Raw genomic sequence first — 26314 nt, forward strand, 5'->3', positions numbered from 1 at the left:
AGCGCTCATGCAATCAATATCTCCATCACACAATCATGACTGAAGCATCACCACACAGTTGCACTAAGTAAACACTGCAGTTTGAAAGGTGCACTGGGAGGTCATTACATGTCAGATTTTCACTACCTTTCCATAGCTGAGAGTTTAACATCACTGAAACTTTGCTTTAATTCATGATTAAGTAACCAAGTTACTAGCAAATGATTGAAATCAGTTTTCCTGTATTTTTTATGTCAAGCAAATCATATCTTGTCAATATAAATGTTACATGACATTCAACATTATAAGTACATACCTGGTGATGTGTTAAAAGACTGAAAATGGCCATGAGGTGTCAAATCTAACAAGATGGTATGTATAACATCAGCTTTTTATCACAATCCCTCCCTACTGCTTCCTGCTACACACTCTCTTAAATCTGCATAAACTATGATACACGTTTGATTGTCTGAATCAGAGCCGCTACCTGAATATCAAACCAGAGAGAAACTGTCACTGTCACCCACACAAGGCCTTCAAATCCAAATAAAAAGCAAATAATGGATCCGGCTACAGTTGTATGTGAATAGTGATGGTTGACAAACAGAGGTCAGGTCTGTTGTAAGCGAAGGTGAGTCAGTATCTGATGAAAAACAAGATTTAGTGAACTTGAAAAAAGCTACTTAAAATACCCAGTAAACTGGTGTGGGATCCTACAATGTTTCATGCATTTATCATGACAAGGCCAACTTAAAGGAATACGCCGACTTATTGGGACTTTAGCTTATTCACCGTAACCCCCAGAGTAAGACAAGTCGATACATACCCTTCTCGTGTCGGTGCGTGTTGTAACGCTGTCTGACGGTTCCACCGGTAGCTTAGCCTAGCACAGAACCTGCAGGTATCTGGTTCCAACTAGCCTACTGCTCCGAATAAGTGACAAAATAACGCCAACATGTTCCTATTTACATGTTGTGATTAGTAGAGTCACAGCATGTACAAAAAACAACGTAACATGAGCCACAGCCGTCTTCTAACCGTAAACAAACTGGGAACTATATTCTCAGAAAGGCTTGTTGCAAAGCAAATCACTCCGCCCAAGTAACAGAAGTAGCAGAGCTTCACCTTTCTGAGAATATAGTTCCCAGTTTGTTTACGGTTAGAAGACGGCTGTGGCTCATGTTATGTTGTTTTTTGTACACGCTGTGACTCTACTAATCACAACATGTAAATAGGAACATGTTGGCGTTATTTTGTCACTTATTCGGAGCAGTAGGCTAGTTGGAACCAATTACCTGCAGGTTCTGTGCTAGGCTAAGCTACCGGTACACATGCATGGACACGAGAAGGGTATGTATCGACTTGTCTTACTCTGGAGATTGCGGTGAATAAGCTAAAGTCCCAATAAGTCGGCGTGTTCCTTTAAATGAAACATGACATGTGTGTTGGTTTGTGTATATATGTACCTGTGTGTGTGTGTGTTAACAAATCACAGAGAAAAACACAATCATGCCATGACATTGCGACAGACAGCAAGTTAAAGTGTTAACCCCCTCCTTCTCTGAATAGTCGACGAGCGAAGTTTTTTTTTAAAACAGCTATTAGTTTATCATAATTTCATCATGATAAAAATCGCATAAACATCATCATAATCATATCCCTTTTCTAAACAAGATAAAGTTATTAGATGCTGTTGAAAAGAGCCACAGGGAGGGAAAGTCACTTGTGTTCAAAGCACAGTGCAAAAACCTTTTTTAACTTTACAGCAGGGGCTTCTGTTTCATTACACTAGATAAAGCCCGTGACACACTAACCTGACGGCCGACCGTTGGCAGAAAAGGCAGGTGGACTGATCAGTCGGCTCCCTGAGGTCCAAAAAGTGCCTCAGAACACACTGAAACGACGCTGACTTGACCGTGTAATACGTCTTCATAACAGCAGGCGGCGCTAATCTGTATTGTCGCTAGAGATGCACCGATAGACCGACCGGTGACCGGAATTGACCGGTTTTCACGTGCTCGGCCATGACCGGTGACCGGTAGGTCAGTCTGACATATGCCGATTTCATGCCAGTCAATGCTACAATTAACTGACAACATAAGTTATATGAGTTACAGTTCTCAAGGATGCGACAGCATAGTCTCTTTTTCCTTTCTCTCAACTTTTCCGCCGTGTGTCGCGCGTACCCGCTAGCGGTGTGAAGCGTGTGTCCGTGCTATTTTTGAACATGTAGGGAACCTTGTGAATTAACCTGCAACATGTCAGCTGTTTGGAAATTCTTCACCGTGTGTGCAGAAGATAAGAAGTCTGCAATATGCAACACCTGCAAGGAAAAAGTAGGGCGTGGAGGCATGACACCAAAAACCAAACTTTTTTTTGTTGGATATTGGATGTGAAAAAAAGGAAATGGTTCTAACGTTGCACTTTAGATGTGTGTGAATTTCCCACACCTGGAGTAATTTATATAGTTCTATTTTATAGTGATCCATTATCTGTTCAAAAAAATGTCTATGTTCTGTGCAAAATGTTCTATCAAAGAAAAGATAGAAAATAAATATTTGTGTGTGCTGTAAAGTGGTTAGAAAAAATGAAATCGGAATCGGCTAAAATCGGTATCGGCTGGCCTAACTCAATGAAAATCGTAAATCGGAATCGGCCTAGAAAGTTGTAATCGGTGCATCTCTAACTGTCGCCCAAAAAATGAAAACTGGCAGCTGATTGGACGAACGCGTCACATGGGTCTGGTTTCTCCGGAAATTCAAAGCCAGACTGTCATGGCGGCTTGTTCAGAATATGATCTCATATTTTACTAAAATAGTTCACCGAAACGTGTTTCTGAAAACATTTTAAGCGAGAAATAGGCCATGCAGTTGCTGAATCTGTCTTCATTTCAGATCGACAAAGGTCAGCTTAAAAGATTTTCGTCAGATTTTGTGAGGCTTAGTCACGCTCATACTGCTCGTCATTTCCGGGTTAGCACTCCACCAATCAGATTAGTCATGGAATCTGACTGCCCGCCCTCTGACGCAACATGTCAGGCCGACTGCTCCTCGGACAGATGAAAGCACGGAACACACCGAACAGACTCGGGTCACTGACCTCGCCAGACTGTCCGACGGCCGATTATCGGGTTGGTGTGTCACTGCCTTTAGGTGTTAGCAAAACATTTTTAAATGACAGTGTTTTATTGCAATACTTTATTATGGTTAATATCCTGTAACCATTATTAATTTTAGACTATAAATCAATTTTGAAATATAAGTAGGAAAATAAGGTGATGTATATTTTTCAGAGGAGTCTTTCACGGCCAGCAGTAGTGCTAGTTGTCACTTTGCCTCCTCATTACATCCCAGCCTCTCAGCTCCATCTACTTTAATACTCGTAGAGTGGAAATAGTGTTAATCAAAAAGTGCATCATGAATATGTTGAGATTAATAATAAAAGTAAACCATCTTTTTTGTCATAAATAACACTTTTTTCCTATAATATTCAATAAACCTCTTATTATACAAGTTGAGTAGTCACATGAACATCTTGTTCATATCTGGGAGCAAAGTTAACACTTCCTGAAACTCAGAAGCTACAACCAGCCAACACAAACAGGACTGCTGTGTCAAAACTAGCAGGAAGATCAAGGAAAAGACTTTAGCAACGACCACTTACAGCTACTGAGGCTACAACACGTGAACAGTGATGTGAAGCAACACAAAATGTCCACAGCTAGCATGTATTTGCATTAGCAAGATGGTAGCATCTAGTTCACACATTAAAATGGATTAAAGAAGGCACATCCTCATTTAAAGGAAGAAATGTTTTGGGAGACATGCTTATTCCCTTTCTTGTCAAGAGTTAGATTAAAAGAATGATACCAACTCTCATGTTTGTACGCTAATAAAGCTAGCAGTTAGCTTAGTTTATAAGAAAGGCGGGAAACACAGGGAAACTGCTAGTCTGGCTCAGTCCAAAGGTAAAAAAACACCTCAAAAGCTCACCATTGTACACATAATATCTAATTTGTTTACTGAGAAATGTAAAATCAACACTGTAGTTTTACAGGAAGTTATGTGCTGGAACTAGGCTGGAGGCCGCCCAGTCTTTATGCTATGCTAAATTAACCCGGCTGCTGGCTCTAGCTTCAGATTTAATGTACAAACATGAGAGTGGTATCGATCTTCTCATATAACTCTTGCCAAGAAAACAGATAATGTTAGTGTATTTTTCATAAAGGCAAACTATTATTTTAGCTGCTAATTTAAAATATATTTTTTGTCACATTGAGTTCACTTGACATATCAGTTAAAATGTCTGTAGTCTTCATTGGATATTTTTTTACTGCCTCTGCATTGTGCTGAGTTTTTTTTTTACCTACCACAGCTGAGACGTAATCTCACTGTTCAAATGTTGTAACTTCAAACTCTAAATGGCGGATGAGAACATTCCTTCCTTGGTCTTCAGCCTAGGGTCAATTCAAGAGGAAGATAAATCAAAAAGGAAGACCTTAAATGGTCATTAAAACTAGATGCCCAGCCCTGCCCTGAGTGATGCTAGGACATCAGATGATTTTAGGTCTACTGACGTTTGCGCTCAAGAGACCTTGTTCCCACTGATGGATTAGCAAAGCATTGGATCGCTACAAACTAACAGGACTGACATTTTTCCAGACTGGTGTGCATATCTTCAACACTTTCTAAATCCATAAGAAAGTAACTGTTCCTCGCTTAATGCAGAGAATAGAACTCAGTCACACTGTCAATGTCTTTCAGCTCCCAATCAACCAGTCACCGGTCATGAGTGGACTCTGCTAGGCCCTTGGTGGGCCTTTTCTCAGTGGCAGGTCTTCATCCCGGTCAAGTATGGAGACTCTTGTCGGCACAGGCCCATCTGCTGCTGTTGCTGCTCTTGAAGATCTGAGGCCAAACCATCGACAAAGTCGGGGACGGGTAGCCCTGAGAGTATCATGACTGACTTGTTCCAGATCATGAAAGTGGGTACAACGGGCAGGAGGAAGGAAATTTCAAAGGTGTGAATGTGCTGGGAGTTCATGGCATCATAGAAGGACAGTGAATTGTTGTCGTAGTCCAGCAGGACACCCAGCCGCCTCAGCTGCAGGCTTGCCTCCACCAGCATCTCCTTGCCGTCATGGCGCACCATAAAGTTGTTGTTGCAGCGCGAGAACACCCATGAGGACGAATTCTTGCCGCTCCATTCGTTTTTCGGGGCTGATTTGTAAGCCACGCCGATGGCATACCTGCAGGGAAGGAACATTTTAGAATGCATTAGTGATCTGAAATGAGTGTCCTCCTTAATGACTTTACTTGCACAGTCAAGCAACCTCATGCTGAGGACACACAAGATAGGCTCGGGCCCTTTGGGTCTTTCCTGCATGAAGAGGTCTACTTCAGAGCCAATTAGTGAAAAGAATATAAAAAGGATAAGAGTATACACTGTGTGTGGTGAGAGTGTCTGTTGTGTGTGTGGGTTTGCATAACAGCCTAGATTTAAACTCCCTAAAGAAAGACATTACAGTTTATCGAGCGTCCTTGCAGTCTTATATAATGCACTCTTCTGCATGTGTGTTTCTTACCATGTGGACGCTCCCAGCAGCACCTCCCAGTAGTGACACCCGCTGTCAATGAAGACGTTACCAGCTGCGCCATAAGAGCCCGTGCCGCTGAAGCGTTCCGGGGTGTGGCTCTTCTTCAGCGAGCTCTCGTCTTTCTCCATGGTCAGACAGTCGTTGGACAGACGCAGCTTCTTGTGGGCCGTCTTTGGGTCTAACTTAAAGGGTTGACCTGTGAAGAGACAGCATGTTGTGCTTTAAAGGGTATTTTACTGTGTTGGCAGCTAATGATGATAATGATGACATAATCATCATTATCACCAACATCATTATCGTCATCATCATCATCGTTTTCTTTGGCACAAAGTGTCTTTCTGAAAAGTATAAAACTGTAACATGATGCAACATACATGGAGACAAAAATAACTACATTAAGAATAATATATCAAATTAAAATGAGTTACATAAAAGCAAGGCTAATAAAATCCCTGCATTCCCTTAATGTAATCACTGTACAAATCCCAGTCTTTTTATCATGTTATAAGCTATTTTCCTATTTATGTACATAAGATGGCAGTAACTGGAAGCCAAGTCATTGTGTGTAAGTTTTAGCTTTAACTTTGCCTTTGTGTAGATGTTCTTGTTGAACAGAACAAGCTCTGGCTACAGAGCTTCTTTCTTTATCACAAACTCAATGCAAAAAAATCTGAAATCTAACTTTTTTGAACAATTTCCAATTTAAATGTTTTGTGTTTGTGATCCCTCGATATTGTCACGCGGAAAAAGGCAGAAGATACCACAATATCAGAAGGCGAAAGAGCTGAGAGTAAGAATAAAAATTAGAGCAAGATTTTAAGTCAGAGCGGCAGCAAAAGACGAAAATAAATAGAAAGTGGGGTGAGAAGTGCTCGCAGAGAACTCACAGAGAGAGACAGAAGAGAAGAATGTTTGAAATACAAGGGCAAGAGTCTAAACTTCAAAGCCTCTTGCAGCCTTTAGTGAAAATATTTCATAACAGTGGAGGAAGCCGCCCGGCATTCTCCTCTGTGCCTCCCATCACACAGACTTGGAAAGTAAGGAAATAGCCTTCACTTCCACTGCAGTAGGTAGCTGTTGAGGCTATCCAGTGGAAATGTTGCTATCCGGTTGCAACAATTCAATTTGCAATGACACCAGTAATTTGGGTGTAATGGGTGGAAAATTGAGAGGGTGAAAGTAAGTGAGTGGCAGAGAGAGAGAGAGAGAGAGAGAGAGAGAGAGAGAGAGAGAGAGAGGGGAGTTAGGGAGTGAGGAGGAGAGGAGAAGTTAAGGGGATAATATGAGGCTGAAGATTCAGCAGAGGATCCCCTCTCTATGTCCGTAATGTGTGTGTGTGTAGGCTTCATGGAGGTCAGCCACGTCCCTTCCAGACCTGACATTTAACTCTGACACCTCTCATCTCTTCTCTCAGCTTCCCTGAGCCTCCCACGGCTTAATGAGCAACACAATGAGGACCTCGACTCCTCTTCCCCTTCCTCTCTCTGTCCTTCCCTTCATCTTTCTTCCCCCATTCTCTCATTCTCATCCTCTCTCCTCTCTCACACACTCCCCTCCAATAATCCGCGTGGTGAGTGTGTGTTACCACGTGTGGATATGAGACGACAAGGCCAATGTGCTGCTGGCAGCCAATTACATTAATGCGCTCTCTTCTTTGAACTGCTTATCGCTGCCAGCGCAGCCATTTCCAAACACTGGGGCTCTGTCATGCCTTTCCAGGGGATGACTCCTGAGAGCCCTGGCTGGGCCCGAGGTTGGGGAAGGGGAGACACACGTTAGAGGACAAGCAGACACACACACACAGAGCATCAACTCCGGCCTACACACAAGCAGACATACAATAAGTGGCCAAGTGGAAATGTTTTGAACCAATGCCAGCAGGATTCTTGTAAATGGATAAGCTTGGGTGTAAATGGTGAATTCTTGGTATGTGAGAATAAATGTGTATATCATATATACATAGGGCTGGAAGAATTCTCCAAATGAAACTGAACTTGGGGGTTTGCAAAGACAAAATGGCAGGTGCACCACTAAAAGGACTCTTGTACTCGGTTTTAATTGCCATAGTATTGCCAGGCTGGCAAAGCAAATTGTTCCCAATTTTCACACAACTTCAATGAATCATTGTGTGCAACTACTCAATGCTGTCATGTGATGTTGGGGACCCTTTGGTCTCGCATTGCAGACCTATCTCTACAGCATTGTCAAGTATAATTTTTACTTGTGTACTGTTTTGTGGAAACCATGTCCACAACCAAAATGAGTCACAAGCTCTGACTTTTATGTCAGCCCCATGAAGAGACAACAAACTTACATATTAAATCTACAGAGATGACACTGATTCTTATCATCTTGTCACGCACACACACAAGCACACACACACACACACACACACACACACACACACACACACACACACACACACACACACACACACACACACACACACACACACACTCCCATGCTGTCAGATTGTATATTACAGAAAATAAAGACAGGTCAAGATAATAGCACATTATATCCCACAGACTGGATTTCTTAGCAGTGTCTGCAATACAGTAACAATTAGAGATGTTTTCAACTGTCTGCAGACGTGATAAGTGTTCTCTGTTTGAGTGCCTGGAAGCTGTGCTTTGTTACGAACTGGGAAGTCTTTAATGGAAACTTGTAAAACACAAAAAAGAAAGGAAAAATAGGGAGTGAAATAAAAGGGACTACTGTTGGGGGAGCGTTTATAAAAAGCAATTTCATTCCGACTTCATTTCACCGGGTCCTTGTTGGAATACTTGCAGTGGGATAGCATCTGGGTAATCAACTTTATTTCAATTCAGTCAATTTCACTCACTTCTTTTTTTCCTGGCTCACATTTTTGCTGAGGGATAGATTGAGCTGCCTCTGTAATGAGGTAGATAGAAAAAAAGATCCATTTTACTGCATAACTAAACAATTACTGCAGTAGAAACAGAATTATCAGGGACGTAGAAAGCTCTTTAGAGCTCCAACCTTATATCTTTTCATGTTTCCACATCTCTGTTGAACTTGCAAATCATTCCATGTCATTAAAATGCATGGCTATGTGCCACTTGGCTTCTAATGATTGATCCATATGTAATGTCTTATGTAATCCAACAGTGCTGACTACTAAAACACAGATTTACACTGGCGAGATTAAAAATGCATAAATCATGTAACATGGTTATAGCACAGCAGGCGTATGAGGTGCATAGCAGGGATTCCTGGCAATGTGTATTACATCTTGTTTTCTCGCCCCTCACTGGGCAATTCTTGGCTCTTTCTACTCAACTTCCACAAAAACTGCAAATGTCTTTGTTTAGTAAAGGGCAAAGACAAACAGTAGTCACTGATATTCTCCAACTTCACCCTTTAATGAACTCGACAATCTTCAGAGTCCAGTGCTAGAAAAATCTTTTTCAGTAAGGCTTTTTCAGTAAGGAAGAATTTCACTGTGATTAAGGAGCTGTTTTTGGAAGGAAAGTGTCTGTGATGGTTAGTTAGAGTAAAAGAATGTGAAAGATCCCCCCTCCCCCCCAACAAGTCACTGTCAGTACTATTGGTTTTGTGTGTAAAATGTAGTAATTCATTAAAACTCAGGCCTTTCTTAATGATACTGATCAATGCATGTATTGCAGAATAAAGGACTTGAAAGCATTATCAGTTAATATCAAGGTTTCCTTGGTGAGTGCCAATTCAGTCTGTCTATCTTTGAGAAAAAATATTAGCAAATAAGCAAACAAAAAATAAAAACAACTTCCCAGCCAACTGCCGTTTTAATACACTCCCAATCTCCCTTCCACCTGATGGCATTTTCACCTGCTCAGTGAATGAAGGAAGGTGCTTTGAGCTGGCAAACACATCACACAACTCTTTGTTGTTAAGCTCCAAAAGCCAAATGACAAAACATTGTGATTTAATGCTGTTTAATGTTAATCTCAGTTCTAATAAGCTTGCTCTCGGCAGTCCATTGTGAAGAGGTGACTTCATTTTTGCATCAATGACAGCCAAGCTGAAATATGTAATGTTTTAAAGGAGGAGGGGAAAAAGTTACAGATAAAAGATTCAACCTGTCCTTTGCACTCAGCCCCAAGCCCATTGGTTCTTAAGTCAATCTATGAAACTGAGTCACAAATATGTAGTTTCATTTTTAAACACTGATAACATTTTTTTTGTTTTTTTGCAATGTTATTCAAACAGGAGTAAATAGTGCATTTGTTGGGAACTATTTTCAGCCGCAGTGCAGTGAGTAGTAAGTAAATTGATTGTAGTCTTTAGTCGTTTTTATGGGATTTGTAGACAAAAAGGAAAAACATACATTATCACCAGCCTTATCCTTTAAGCAGGGCTAGGGACACGATGTCCATTTTACTGCAGTTCCTACTGCTTGCTGATAGAGTTGGAGAGAAGTTCCTACATTATTAAGATTCTGATACCAAAAGGGTGCTGCTCTACCCCTTTTTATGTTAATCTATTTTAAAGCGGGACCTTTCTATCCTCAACAAGGAAATATGTCAGAACCAGTTTGTCTTCGCTTCTCCTCTCCTGTTCTTTTTTGTAGATACTTTGTCAGCATTTTTTGCCTTTGTTTGACATTTCACAGTAAACACAGACAGGAAACACGGGGAGAAAGCACAAACAGGTTACTAATAATCCTAAAGGGAGTAAAGAGAGCAGGACGTCGCCTATTAGTTTGTGGTCTTCCGTTTTCAAGCCAGCAGTCATGCAACAAAGGTCTCCCACCAGAATCAAACCAGGGACATTGTAATCACAGAGTACATGCATGCGTAACATACTATTCCATGGGTACACCTCTGTCCTCTCATTTTCTATCCTCCTCTTCACATCTTTCTCTTCTTCTTCTCCCAGCACCCATCTTGCCTCTTCCCTCGCTATCTCTCCACCTCCTACTGTTTACTTTAGGGGCTGTGTGGTAGCTTGAGGCCTGTCATCAGAGATGCATGCAGGTCCTTTAACAGGAAGTTAAGATGTACCCTGGGGCACCTTGACGTGTGATATTTTCAGACTGGATTTTAGCTGCTTATACTCAACACAGGGACTGGGATCCGAGAAATACACACATACTGTACGTGCACTCACATGTACACACACACTCTGGGGTGTTTGCTGAATCCCTGCTTCATAATATGGATGCCGAGAATAGTTTACCAACAGGATGGCTGCCATTATAAAGTCAACAGTCCAGTGTTTGACTGTCAGCACTGTAATGCATTCAGATTAGCTTTTGTTTTGACACAAACAATATGTTCACTCAAAATAGAGCTCAGTCTTCACTTGTAAACAATAGAGCTGCTAAATGTAAGTGTGGATTTATGCTGTTGGTACTCCTACAGTACTTCACACCATCCTGCAGCTTTGGACTACAAAATGACAAAAGTGGATGTTGATGTTTGGATGACTGTGGGACAGGGGCTACCAGGATGCTGGGATCTCAACTCGATTGTGTGCTTACAATAAAAGCACACAATCGTACGCCGAGCAGGATTTAACCAGAGTTGGCCCCTTTTCAAATGCACCATTCACAATTACAAAATCAGGTACATTAATCAAGTAATTAATAAAGTTTTACCTTCCTGTAAAATGACATTTAAAAACCTGTGAGGAAAGCAAATATCAGTGCGCACGGAAATGCAACAAAATATTCCACATAAACAGCCTTCACAGAACCTTCAAAACATCTTTAAAAACAGATGTTCTGCCCTGGGTACATGCGCTGGATTTATAGCTGAGAAAATCATATCTTGTTGTTGACTTCTACCTGCACACACAAACGTTGGTACAAACAGGTGTTTCTGATCGGACCTGATAGTCACTGCCTACAGTATGGAATAGTAAGCTCAGAGAAGAAGAGACAACACAGATACGGACACATCCTGCATAATAATACTGTAAGACCACCTAACAATCTATAAGCTGCTGATACTACTCAGTCTAAATTTGAACACTTTCCTCCATCGTTAATTAATAAACTACTTTCCTCTCCTACTGCAACTTTGTTTCTTGTTGGTATGAATTCATCACTGAGAGAGACAGCCAATTAAAAAGCATAAACAGAGCACAGTCTAATAAAAGCTGTCCTGATTTACATGGCTTCTTGTTCTGTCAGATGCCACTCTAATAACTTGTGACCAAACTCAGACGAAACCTTAATTAAATTTCATGCTTATGAATGCCTGATTGGAATACAGTGCTATGAACACAAATATAATGATTATTATGTAGCCAACCAGAAGATGCGGCTTTGCCTTTTTAATGTTAAAATGGAAGGACACATGCTTGGATTTTAATTAATTAATTCTGATTCTAATTGCTTAATTATTTCTGCTTTTGATACAAAATTAATGTATATATATTTAATATAAAAAAACTGCAAATCCTGAGCCGTATGAACAGAAAACAAGTGCTTTTATTTTGTGTTTTAATAATATTACAGTTTGATTGTTGACTTAAGATTTAGAAACTGTTGCTGGACTGGCACAGTGTAATCTTGCTATGTGCATTGCTCAGGCATGGACTGTATTAATGGGTAAAAAGCAGTGGATTGAGGGCACTCATGTCCGCGGACACTCATCACTGCAAAGTGCTATTTGGTGTCCTCTATTCGTTCAACACTCTCCTCTCACTCTCAATCTGTCACTTTTCATCCACTTTCATACTCTCTCTGTCTCTTTGTAGGTTCCACCCTTCACTTTAGAGGACAGTCGTGTAGAAACCTGGTCACAGTTCGCTCTGAGGTAAAAGCAGAAGTATGGTCATAGCAATAAAAGGTCACACCCACACCCACACCCACACACACACACTTCTTAACTGCCTCCTTCTTCATCATACTATATTCATACGCGTTTCAAGAAGCCTTCTTCACGTTAGCTATGAGAATGTAACAGCACAGTGACACTTCTACGGCATATACTAACTACAGCATTAGTGCCACGGTTGGCTGTGAGCCACTCAGGGTTCAATGAATGGTTTCATTGGAGTGACAGTGGAGTGACCTAAAAATGCTTCGAAAGCTTTAAGACTTCACAACAGGATTTTAAATGTTGTCTCCATCAAGCTGACTGAATTGCACGAGACAGGACTGCAGCAGAGGCGTGAAGCCAGTAAAAAAGTACTTCACCAATTTCACATTGCAGTCCTATAACATTGTCGGACTCATGGTGGATTTAAAACAAAAAGGGATCAACATGTGGCAAAACCACAGAGTCTTCTTGGTTCTTCCTTGTCGCCTACATTATCCACAATGCAGCACGACCACTGACAGTTTGGTCAGAGAATTGTGTGTTATGCTAGTAGCATCTAATGTCGCCTTCGAGCCGCTACCCTTAAGTAGAGATGAGGAGCGTGCTACAGAGGTCTCATTTCTTTCTAGTTCCACATCCACAGATTTTATTAATTTGTCAAACAGTAGCTTGTAGTTTTCAGCTCCCAACGATGCTGACTCAAGTGACATCACTTGAGGCAATTTATCATACTTTGTAGCTCCCTCTGAAGCCACCAAAGGCCTTTCATATGCAGTAGTGCTCACCAGGCCTTGGTAAGTAAACTTGTAACATTGGTGCAGTTCCCCTTTCTGTTCCTGGGTACCATGATGATGATATTATACCTTCATCATATACCTTCATTTTTTTCACGATTTTCTTAAATAGACAGTATGTTGTTTGGACACCATTTGACAAACCAATGCTTAAGGTCTTTGGGGCTAATTTGGCTGTCTGCTGCTGTAACATTTAATCAACTCCACATAAATTGCTACATTTGACCTTTCTAATACAATTGCACAAATAGCTACAAGCTAAAGTTATTCCAGGTGTCTTCATAGCGATGCTGAATAGGGTTCTTGAAGGCAGACGCAGTAGCAGCAAAACATTGTCTTGTTTCTCCTTACCCTCTACCAGACAAACACACACATTTACATAGCCAAAAAGGTGTATACAAACCGAGTTTGTGTTTACATCTGTGTGGGATTACAGCACACATCTGGCCTGTCCTTGCAATGAGACCAAAAGTTGTGGCATCTTGGGATGAAAAGATTTACCTCTCAAGTGAATTGTCAGATAGAGATTGAAGAAAGGGCACCAGAAGAGGAGATCATATGCCATAGCCAGTGGTAACAGAGGACAGCAGACCAAGAGAGGGGTTAGAGAGGGACATAATGTAGGAACATGCAAAGATTGAGGCCAAGACATTGCATAAGAGAACAGACTTTAACAATGCCTCTTGAAGTCCAGGACAACAAAAAAAAGGCCTGCGTCAAATTCTTTCATTTCTTGCCAACATGAGCAGTTCCCATGAACTTTGTTTCAGTTGTTAACAATCAGTTGGTTGTTAAGAGAGACGAGGACACGTGTTGTGATGCAAAACTTCAGGTGTGTGAATGAGCTTTTCCTTAACATTGTATGTCATTGTTGTTATGTCCTCTGAGGTACCGTTAAACTAGAGCAATGTATTCTTTTGCAAAATCTGTGATTGCAGAGAAAACAGTTCAGATGTATACTGTAATTGACATTATACAGTTGAAAAAATAGCTGGCAGTGCACTGATGTGCTTGCCTTTGTGGTGCAATATTGACACAGTTTCATTCAAATTTGTGTTACACATATACATACATACAGTGCAGCATTTATGGGTGTACTTGAACAGACATGGCTGTGATGCACTACTTTCCAGTATCTGCATGACTTGTCACTGCCTTCTTTGCTTTGTAAGCATCTGCCTGAAATATATGATGAGCTTAGGCTAAAAGCCTCCAGAGCCTCTCATCTTAAAAATGTGACAGCAGTAAACCCTCCAATCTAGCCACAGACAGAAAGAGAGACTTCAAGTGCAAGGAAAATAACTTGTGGTTCTCAGCACAAAAGCTTGCTACTAGAGCTTGAACATGAGCGGAGTCTCGAGAGAAACCCTAATAAGCCTGTCAAAGTGAGATATTTGTGATCAGTTTTGTTGCGACCCATTTTAATCCAAAAACACTGCATGGCTTCACCAGAGCAGAGGAGCGAGGCACTTTAATCTGAATACCGATCCCTCTGAGAAGAAGAGGGAAGAGGGAGGAGGGAGGAGAGGGAGTGGGAGATAAGAGAAAAAATGAGAGACAAGGACGTATGAACAGACTGACAGACACATGCACAAACACACATGATGTGGTGACATGATGCCAAACCACAATAGCTCAATCATGGATAAAAATATTGAATGTTTTATTTGTTATTTTGATGGCTTGTCTAAACCAGCACAGCAGAGAGAAATGCCCGTTGCCAATCACAGGCTCAAAATCTCAACCAAACAAGCCGTGGGTGGACAAGCTTTCCCCCCTGATAGCACCGGCTGCCAGAGAAGAAGATGACCGACAGTGGGAATGGAAAAGGAGAGAGGGGGAAATTCTCTTTTAGCATTGTACTGTACACTGACACTGGACATTATATACTGCACTATATTGTACTGATTAACACGGATGGTAATGGGAACAGAGAGGACAGAGATTTGTTTTTTAATTTCAGGTTGCTGTAGATTTAAAGGAACACGCTAACTTATTGGGACTTTAGCTTATTCACCGTAACCCCCAGAGTTAGATAAGTCCATACATACCCTTCTCATCGCAGTCCGTGTTGTAACTCTGTCCGACAGTTCCACCGGTAGCTTAGCCTAGCACGGATCCTGAAGGTAATCGATTCCAACTAGCCTACTGCTCCCAATAAATGAAAAAAATAACGCCAACCATGTTCCTATTTACATGTTGTGATTTGTATAGTCACAGCGTGCACAAATAACAAGGTCACATGAGACACAGCCATCTTCTAACCGTATATAAACTGGGAACCATATTCTCAGAAAGGCGAAGCAGTGCTACTTCTGCTACTTGGGCTGAGTGATATGCTTGCAGCACCTGAGAAGCCCCGAGCAGATCAGCAATGCTTCGCCTTTCTGAGAATACAGTTCCCAGTTTATATGCGGTTAGAAGATGGCTGTGTCTCATGTGACGTTGTTATTTGTACACGCTGTGACTATACAAATCACAACATATAAATAGGAACATGTTGGCGTTATTTTGTCACTTATTGGGAGCAGTAGGCTAGTTGGAACCAATTACCTCCAGGATCCGTGCTAGGCTAAGCTACCGGTGGAACCGTCGGACAGAGTTACGACACGCACGGAGATAAGAAGGGTATGTATGGACTTATCTAACTCTGGGGCTTACGATGAATAAGCTAAAGTCACAATTCATCGGCGTGTTCCTTTAAATAGATTCTGCTCTCCTAGAAATTACATGTAAATGTTTGTCATGAATTGCATGCATACATTGCTGCCTAGATTATGTTAACAGACATTTTTTGCACCGCGGCATGTCATAAGGAGGAGGTCAGGCTGGAGCATGGGCTTACAGAGTGCCGTGGTCTACATCCAGAGAACCAAACCTGAGAACTAAACAAAGATATTTTTCTATCCTCTACCGAGTGCTTTCTGTGCCTAAACATAACCATAAAAAGTGCAATACCACTTTAGTTGCTTTGAGCAGATATTGTAGGGAAAACAAATTAACATTTTGTGTGACTTGCCAGAAACTTTAATTAAAAACATTTCCTCGTTACCTTGATAAAAAAAAACCTGGTGGCATTACACTTCCTTCAAACGTGTTAGCTGTTGCAAATTAGTATATGAACGTCATTTTTAGGGTTGCTGTGACTACAGGTACAGTATATGCTTTGGAAAGATATCTATATGTCATTCCCAAAATAAGACATTATTCAGATCCTCTTTGGTGAAACTGTAATGTGGCAAAACTGGCAGAAGAATAATATATACCTGTTTTTCATGAAGCAAGCTTTTGTGTTAATTAGTGTTATTACTAATAAGTTGTTTAATTTCATATAGTTCACAAAACAATATTTATGTATTCATTGTATGTAGTATTATTGAAAGGGTTGAAAGGGATTGGAAGTATCTTGGCATGTTGCTCGATGACATTTACATTTAAATAACCACATTAGGAACCTTGTTTGCAAATTATGACAAAAGATTGGCTTTTATTCAGAAATAAACTTTCCCTTAAACTGTAGGAAGGGGATAGTTGAATCAACTGACCTATCAATTTTGGCTTATATGGATGTAATATACAGACACACTGCTGCCTCCACACTAAGGCCCTGAGATTGTGTTTAACACTCAGTCCTGACATGTATTAACGGTGATGGTGAGAGCTACAGTACTCGTATGTTTGGGCCTCTCTGACTAAGAGACGTAATAATCACTGATATCTGTTTATCTTTAAAGCCCTGGTCAGAAACTCACCATCATATATTACATCTATATTGCGTTGAAACCCTGGTCCCCTTTTAACTCGATCCAGTGACGGGCTGGTTCTTCAGGTACCTCGTGCCAAGACTGAACATGGAAAGAGTATTAGTATTAGTGCAGCAGCCACTTGCATCTCTTGCAACATGACCTTAAACTGCATACTTTTATATCGCTTGGACGCTATTTATGTAGTCCACTATCAACCTGTAACTCTTATTGTTACTGAACTGATATGGTTTGTTGGTTTGTATGATTGTATTTCTTTTCTTTTTTTTGTTTGATATTTTTTGGGCATTTTTCCGCCTTTAATGATAGGAAAGCAACGAAAGGGAGAGAGAGGGGGGGAAGACATGCAGGAAATCGTCCCAGGTCGGACTCGAACCCTGGACATTCTGCGTCAAGGCATAAACCTCTGTATATGTGCTCCCGCTCTACCGACTGAGCTATCCTGGCCACTGTATGATTGTATTTCTATTTTGAACTGGTCTGTTATTGATTGTTTGCGTTCTTTGTTCATGCTCAATCGAAAATGAGGATCTCCCTCAACTGATTCCCTGAGTCTTAAACAAAGGTTTTAAATAAAACGATTCACTTTAATCTGTTTATGTATATTGGCAACATATTTTTTTAAATGTAAATGCAAGGCAACAAATCTTCATTAACTGAACTGAGAGACAGAGACATAACGGATGTGAGATTAACGATGAAAAATAACCTAAACACGCTCATTCCATTTATCTGTGTTAAGGGAGCATATTATAAATCCAACTGCTACTTAGTGTTATTTATATTGTGCCTGGTAAGAGTCATGAGCATCAGTGACAGTGAGCTGACTGCCAACTCCAGATACCCTGCACTTCACCTCAAAACGCTCCCCGGCTACATGCCGTGCCCAAATCACAAGGAGGCAGTAATCCACTGTAATGCCATAAGAAAAGAGTTCAAGTACTGACATGCACTATGTCCCACAGGCAGGGTGGGTCTAGAAGATTTTGACTTGGGGGGCAGAGATTCAGATGAGAGGGCCTGCTGATATTGGATGGATAAAGGGTTCACTTAAAAGTGCCAGATGGCAGTATCAAATAGAGGACAGGTGAATTGGTTGAGACAGGGTAGAGCTCTCTTTAGAGGCCACTCACTCTTAACTATAAAATATATTTAATGGGTAATACGAACATAAAAAGGGAATAAGATGTAAAGCATGCCCATTTGCCCTATAAGCTTGGCACCAACATTCTGCTACCAAAGGTATTTAAAGAGAGAACATTCCCAACAGTAATGGCACTTTTTTTTCAAAGATTTTTTCGGGGCATTTCAGCCTTTAATGGAAAGAACAGATATATGAAAGAGGAGAGAGAGGGGGATGACATGCAGGAAATCACCTCAGGTCAGACTCGAACCGTAGGCCTTCTGCGTCGAGGTATACACCTCCATATATGTGCGCCCACTCTACCAATTGAGTAACCCGGCCACGGGTAACAGCACTTTTAACAACAACTTATATACTTTATGCTACATCTTGCTGTTAACTCAAAGCAAAAATCGGATTGATTGCACACACATTAGAACACGAACAATGCAAGTTGTGATTGCAGTAGTCTCTGCCACACCTTCCTCCACAGCACCGCAGAGGAGGGTCTGGCTAGTCCACATAGCATTTCGGTCTGGGAGAAAAACATGCTCTGGTTTATTGCCATTTCTTTAAACCAATCACAATTGTCACAGGCGGCACTAAGCTCCGCACGGATGTGCTGCAAAATAGCCTCGGTAAGGAACTTGTTTTGGTGGACCGTGTACGTTCAAAAGTTGTTTTAGTCGTGCAACAGAAAACTCAGATTGGACAGACAGTCTAGCTAGCTGTCTGGATTTACCCTGCAGAGATCTGAGGAGCAGTTAACCATAGTCCTCATAAATCCCCTGGAGTTTAAAATTCCAACACATAGAAAGCGGAAGGAAACGGAAACGGAAAAGTGGAATGTCGAGGATATAGACTATGATTGCAGTAACAGCACTTCAATAGAGTGCAGGCTACACTGTAGAGTCCCTATATAGAAGTCCAGCAAATAAACTCTTGGTGTTTATAGTTGTATTTATTTATGCCTGTGCTTGGTCATTAGTCTTAAAGATGGAGCTGACAGGTTTAGATTAAGTGTCACCCCTGGACCTTTCCCTGCTCAGGTCCATTTAGAGGGCAAGCGAGAGTAAGTAAAGTGAGAGAGAGAGGGTGTGTTTGTGTCAGTGACTGAGATCCCCTGACTACTGCGGTTTCCCACACACCTATTTAAATTTAGCAGAGTGTATCCAGATTACAGTTAATCCTAAATGCCACAGCCAGACTCCAGACAGCAGCTAAGAGGAGGAGTTGGCATATCAACTCCATTTTAGCTTCACTGCACTACTGCTGTACATTTTAAAATGTTATTGGGCACCCTTGAGGCATATCCTAATTAGCTTTATAGCATTGGTTTTAACCCTTTATATGCTACAGTTGAGCCTGAAACATTGGTGAGGAATATTTACATAGAGACAGCCATATTGCCCCTCTTTACTGTTTCAAAAAGGTACATTAAAAATGCCCACCTTTTACTTGAACTATGATTTGTTTGTTATGCTGTATGCTGTGTAGTATGTTTTCCTTGTTAATATGTATATTGGGTTAACTGTAACCTAACATGCCCCAACTTAAATACTTATGATACTTTACACATTTTCTCCGTTTACTTAATCACATTTTGTTCATCATTGCTTTATTAAGTGTATTTCCTTATAAGTATTTATTGTGTACTGTTACAGGGACATTTCAAGTCCAGGACAAGATTCTGCAGCAGAGAATAACAACAAAAAACAAACAGGTAGAGGTGTCAATGAAACACATTATTTTCAAAGTGAAAAATATTGCTTTCACCCAGTTAGAGAAACAAGTACTGTATATGTGCCAGAAACAAGGAGAGTGTGACTATCGAAGAAGAGAAGAACTTCCTTAGTGTAGAAAAGTCACTGCTAAACATGAAACTGAGCAACTCAGCTGAGACAGAAAGAGAGAGAGAGAGAGAGAGAGAGAGAGAGAGAGAGAGGTTGGGGTTTACCCAATGCAAGTCAGGCTAGTTTGTGATTTTTTTGTTAAAAATGTCTGATCTCAAACCCTCTGTTAAAAAAAGTCACAGAAAGTGTGTTCATATCCAGATTCTCTGTTCTCATTGTCGATGCTGCAACTGTAAAACCGGAAACTTCTAACACATCATGTGATGGACAACGACACCTAACTTTCATATCTCAAAAGAAGTGTTTCACACTTATTTGACACCTTGCATTTACACGATCCATTTTGTATCCAGAGATTTCCAGCAGATTTTGCATTCTGCATTGTATTTACTTATAAAAGGAAATCATTCATGGAAGCACTCATGGAACATGAAAGGAAATGTTTGTGACATAAATCTGTCAAGCACTAAAGGCACTTGTTACCTTTTGGACAGAACATATTTTTCTACTAATCAAATTAGTTCTAATTCTGCTACTTATCCTTCACTCATTTATAAATCAAAGATACCCCCCTGGGGAGAGCTTTGATAAGTTATGTTGCACACATGATACAGACAGAAGAAAACTTTGTATTAAATATCAAAAAACTAAATTAGCAAGGCTTGTAAATATTCATAGAAAAGCAGGCAGAGGTGTCACATAAGCCTTCACTTACTGTTGGTTTTGAGGCGGGCTGGCTCGCTGTTGCGGCTTCCTGCCTGGTTGATAGCCTTGACAAAGAAGATATATCGGGTGCCACTCTGCAAGCCGTGCACCGTGTAGTGGTTCTGCTTGATGTTGGGTACGATCATCCAGCTGTCTGCTGAGTTGTACAAACCTGGCAGATGCAGAGAAACACACACACACACACACACACACACACACACACACACACACACACACACACACACACACACACACACACACACACACACATACAGCATGAGTAACTGTTACTGTTTTCAGAGTAAGCACAGTGAGCCCTGCTGAGAATATTTTTGGTGATGTTCAAAAGAGCAAGAAAACAGTTCTCCCCAAAAATCTGACCACAGCAGTATGTTATTTTTTCTCCAAACATCACACATCAGTAAGAAGCTCAGAGACCATACAGCCTGCGATGTCATGCAGTGTGTACATACTGATCCACCCCATTTCCTTTCCATCAGGTTTATCATAGCGAGCTCCCCTGAGGCGATATTGTTGTTCACTAAGCTGAATCTATAACCCATTAAGAACAAGGTACTTCAACAATATGACAGAATGTCTGTAGTAAGTGCCGGAGGGCAAAAGAGTGTGATACCTTTAATGTTCAAATGTATGGAAATGTGAGAAATACCAACATGAGCACAGTTGGTGGCACTTTAATTCAAAGTGGCTTGTAGTAGAGGGCAAGTAATGGCTGGGTTAGCTCTGCAGTCACCTGCTTCTAAACAGTCTTTTCAGTCTCTCAGCTTCAGCCGACTGTGAAGGATAAAAAGGAAATAGCAGCTCAGGGCTGAGGCTCGTCTACAATGGGGTGTTCTTTTTGGCCTCTAGTCTTGTGTATAATAACGTGGATGAATTTAAACACTAACATTACTACTACCTTCCCCTTAACTAACCCACGGCATATCATTTTATAAGTGGTGTTTGTCATCTGCGCTCTGCACCGTCATTGCAGCCAGGGAATGACTGTAATGGCACTGTAGTGGCACTTTCTAGTATAGTTGTGACATCACTACCGTACGGAAGTCCTGACGGCTCGTTTAAAGGCACAGTTTCTAAATGTGCATTTTTCCTTGGATTGAGCGTTTTGATGCTTTTACAGTTTATGTACCACCTCGACCTGCTTTATAATAAAAAATTACAAGGTATCTCACTTTTTACAATATGGAACCTTTAAAGCTTTAAAACTTTCAACACAAGGTGAGAGCTGTGTATTTTAAGATTGCAGATTGTAGTTGTTGTTGAATCAGATATTGCAAAACTTGAAAATGTGACAAAATCTGACAGACTGCTGCACTTGTGTTTTTAGTGGATGTGTGAAAAAAAAAGAAGTGAAATGTGCCACTGTCTTGCACAGATTTTACTGGCATTGTCATTGGCTGTAGGGAATCTCTTACCACGTTCAATGATGAGTTATTAATTACACTGCTAACTTCTCCACCAGTCTGAGTATAACTGCCATGATGTGCCAATAGAAGACCGGACAGAAATCATGTTTTATGAGCAAACACTGACTGCCAGCCTTAACATCTTTTTCACCCATCGAAAAAATTCTGAATACATTCAAATATACCCTTGCCAAAACAAACAAAGCATTTTATTTAGTAGCACTACAGCTGAAGTTAATGTTTGTAGATGATGGTAGAATAACAATCCTTTTCATTGTCCCATCCTTCCTCCACCCTGCAGATTTGCAGGAAAATAAAAATCCTTAAAGGGAGAGAGATTTCAGGGCCATGCCTGCCTTGTCCCTTCTGGTGAGTATGCCTTGTGAATTATTAAACAAGATGGCAACAGCATGCATAAGTAATAGTGGAGAGTCTGCTTGTAAATATAAATACTTCACAGGACGCAAATAAGGCCTTTAAAAGTGAGGCAGCTTTAAGAATGAATGAAGGGAGGTGACTGTTAAAGTAAAAGTGAAGGTTGCATCTTTACATATCTGTCAACTTCCACAAGCTTTACTCAGACAAAGAATACACTGCAGAGGGCTTTCATCTTCCTTTAAGATTAGAGAGAAAGAAAAAGTGAGGGAGTTTAAGAGAGGCTTCTTTACACCTTGCATGTACACAATTCATTTGGCCAGCAGATTAATGTGCATTTTATCTCAGCCTGCTCTTACATATACACACCCACTATCAACAATGTAATCCTTACAAAAAAACAAGTATGTTGTTTCACTGGGACAGCTGTCCCTTGTTTTGGAAATTATGCCTCCCACCTGTCTTTTTTATGCTTCCTGTAGAAATTAGTGAGGCTACAATGTTATGTGAACTTTCAAAAAGAGATACAGGGTAAAGACGAGGGAGAAGGACTTTACACTGATTTCCATTTTTAAAGCTTTTGATCTCCATAGCACCTCTCCCTTTTTTGCTAAATCAAATTAGGTCAGTACACAGCAATACTGCTACTGCTACTTTTACCACTGAAAAGGGGCTTTCTGCTGCTGCTATTGGGAGCATTGTGACTTCAAAGTGTAGTGGAGCAACAACTGAATATGCCATTGTAAAAGAGATAGAAAAAGGGGGAGAAATAGATTGGTTTGTGTCTTGCATCCAGACATCAAGTGAGAGTGTGTGTGTGTATGTGTATGTTTGTGTGTGTGTGTGTTTGTCTGTTTGTGTCTATGGACAGATGAGGAGGGAACCGAAACACAAAGTATCCTGGGACTACAGGATACTACATTGTCGTTTATGATGCAATAGCAAGTTAATGTCGACTGTGTGTGTGCGTGTGTGTGTGTGTGTGTGTGTGTGTGTGTGTGTGTGTGTGTGGGCCTGCATGGTTCTGTGTTGCATGTGTGTATAAGTGCTACTCATTTTTTTCTGGAGGAACAGACTGTGTGTATGTGTGAGCAGGTGTGCATCATTAAAAACAATACTACGTATCACCTGCATCTATCTCTTGGTGCCTCCACATAACTTTGATAAACGTACTGTAGTCTGGCTGTTTTCCTGCAAAGACTGTACCCTTATCAACATTTCATCAAACTCTGCTACGAACATTGATCCTGCTGATACTCTAAAAGATGCCCTGTCAAGAGACAGAGATTTTACTAAACTCTGGGCTTTCCTTATGCCCACTGCGATACTGCTTTTACCTTTGATAATTATATTAATGCTTCAGTGCTTATGAATACACATATTGCTTGTGTGGCTAACATGCAGGCGCCTAGAAAAATGTACAAATTGACAATAGAAACGAAAAGTCATGCAGAGGTTGGTGCAGGAGTATGGACCCTTATCAGTCCAGACAGATACAGTACAAATCAGATGAGCAGTGCAGGAAAACTGATGAGTCTGGAATTAGTGAGACTATTTGGGCAATAGTTATTAATATGACAGCCATGAGGAGAGGCATTAAAAGAAACAAAGTGGCTGTAAGAGCCTACAATGGCGCTATAGATATAAAGTGGGAAGACTTATTACTGGAGGCCATCATGACGATGCTGATACATTAGTATCTTGTTTTTACAAAACAGTTTCAGAACAGATTTCCTCTTGAGGTAGTCAAAATATCTAATATTCAGTAACAACAGTTTGACATTTTGAGAAATGTGCTTATTTGCTTTCTCACAGAGTTAGATGAGAATAATGATACAACTCTCATGTGTGTATGCTAAATAAGAAGCTAGAACATAGAGGTGGTTAGTTTAGGTCACATGTGTCAAACTCAAGGCCCACGGGCCAAATCTGGCCCCTCGCAGATTATGATATATTGATATGCCCGCATATGAATTTAGGTTCACAGTACATTTTGACCCACCTAGTTTTTGTCGCTTTTTCTGACGTTGTTGTCATTTCTTTTTGACGATTTGTAACTTTTTCCAGACAAGTTTTTGTCACTTTTTCTGATGTTTTTGCCACTTTTTCCGAACTGTAAGTGCGAAGACTATATTACGCATGCAATAATACAGTCAAAGATATTTGACTTTTTCGATTAAATAAAAACAATATCAATAAACTAAACATGGCTGGCCCTTGATGTGACTCTTATTTTCCAGTGTGGCCCTTAGTGAAGTTGAGTTTGACACCCCTGGTTTAGGTGTAGCCTTAAATAGTGTTTAGATCAGCGTCACTGTCTAACATAAAATAACAACATCAAGAGAGTGTGAATCAACACTGAAGGCTCAAAAGGAAATCATATATTCTATTTCTAGATCAATTAATCAGCAATTACACCGTCTTGAGCCCTGCCATCTTTCTTGATCTTCATCGCAGGAATCAACATCATAAAATATAAGTCAACTGACTATAATATGTATGAGTATTAAGCATGAGAATGAGATTACAAAGTAAAAAGAAAAATAAATATTTTCAGTGGCGTGGATGTATAGTATAAGTAGATACTTGGGGATGTCAGCTGGCAGATAAATAAATAGGTCAACAACACTAGACATTGGAACTTGCAAAGGGCCACAGGTAGCAGCTACACTAGTATAGACATCTTTACTTGGAGTCATATTTGGCTTTTTGACACTGCTTACTTTTCTCCATGGTTTTTGGTTTCACTTGCTGATTCTATTTTCTGCTGCTGTGCTTGGATGATCCTGCAGAGGCAGGGTTCACAAGACCTCCGTCCTCATGGGAGGGCCAAGGCTGAGGATGAGGCCAGGGAAATAGAGAGAGAGAAACGATGGCGCTCAAGTGGGAGCATTTAGCCACTTGGAAAGTTGGAGAAAAATGCTATGGTAAAAATCAAGTGGCATGGCAGGCTAAATGGGTTTCTCTCTTTCTCAGTTTCTCCGGTGAATCTCTGAGGACTCTGTGGCAGCACACTGCTGAATATCTGAGTCACTCAGCCTATCACAGCTGAAATGTATCCGTATGTTTCAAATGGCTGGGGCACTTGAGTTGCATGGTTAGATGGAGAAATGTCAGGCTGCACAGACAGGAGGAGAGGAGAAGAGATGAGATGATGAGGGAATTCAAGAGTGGAGGGAAAGTGGAGAGGCACAGGTGTGTGTGCACGTGCACAGTTATGTACATCAATCATATCCTCCTCATTTATGTAAGTGGTAAGTCTCACCTCCCCTATGTAACCATTATCCACTTTGATTCTCACCCGTTTCTTCAGTTCCTTTCCTCCTCCACCGTGGTCTTTCTTTCCCTTCAATTATGTAGTGATAGACAATCAGCTGTAATGCTGATTAGCTAACAGGGGCCAGGCTTTTGGTAAATATCTAAATCCTGTCCAGGAATATTAGAACTTTGAATAAATATTGAGTAAAACCCATGACTACAGAGTTCATTTAATGTACAGTGTCATAACGCCATGGCCTCAACCTTTGGCAAAATGTCATCACATTTTGCAGGTTTGTTCAGATATATTATGTGCATGTGTCATATAAATTTAGTTAGAATTGCACACAAATAATGGCTCATTCTGACATAGCATGCAAAATATGGGGAGGATTGGATAATATATTTAAGGAGTGATCAAAATCAAAAATCGTTTTGTGACCATGGTGGTGGGTTTGACTTTAAAGAAGGAACTTTCTGTTCTGAGCATCATGCTCGGGAGTTATGAGCCAAAACATGAAGGGCTGCATAGACAGCCACATGGTGGTGATAACCTTGTATCTCCATATTTTGTCTTTTTTTTCATAAATCAATGCTATTGGTCACCCTTTATGTCTGTCTGTGGGTTTTTACAAATAAATTATTTAAACAGTGATGAGGCGATTTC

The 26314-nt window shown here is 40.7% G+C and overlaps 1 protein-coding gene across 5 annotated transcripts in view; it reads right to left on the bottom strand.

The window, feature by feature from the left end:
- Window positions 1-3973: 3973 nt before the first annotated feature.
- mid2 (midline 2) overlaps window positions 3974-26314 on the bottom strand; it is a 95382-nt gene continuing 73041 nt past the window's right edge. For all 5 annotated transcript variants that reach the window (XM_078260520.1, XM_078260519.1, XM_078260515.1 and 2 more), the window contains 3 exons: window positions 20598-20759; window positions 5564-5771; window positions 3974-5227 (listed from right to left, as the gene is read on the bottom strand). In XM_078260520.1, the coding sequence (XP_078116646.1) occupies window positions 4804-5227; window positions 5564-5771; window positions 20598-20759 (794 nt within the window). In that variant the 3' untranslated portion in view covers window positions 3974-4803. The remainder of the gene's footprint in view (window positions 5228-5563; window positions 5772-20597; window positions 20760-26314) is intronic.

The sequence above is a fragment of the Sander vitreus genome, chromosome 10 (assembly GCF_031162955.1).
Source record: "Sander vitreus isolate 19-12246 chromosome 10, sanVit1, whole genome shotgun sequence".
NCBI classification, from domain to species: domain Eukaryota; kingdom Metazoa; phylum Chordata; class Actinopteri; order Perciformes; family Percidae; genus Sander; species Sander vitreus.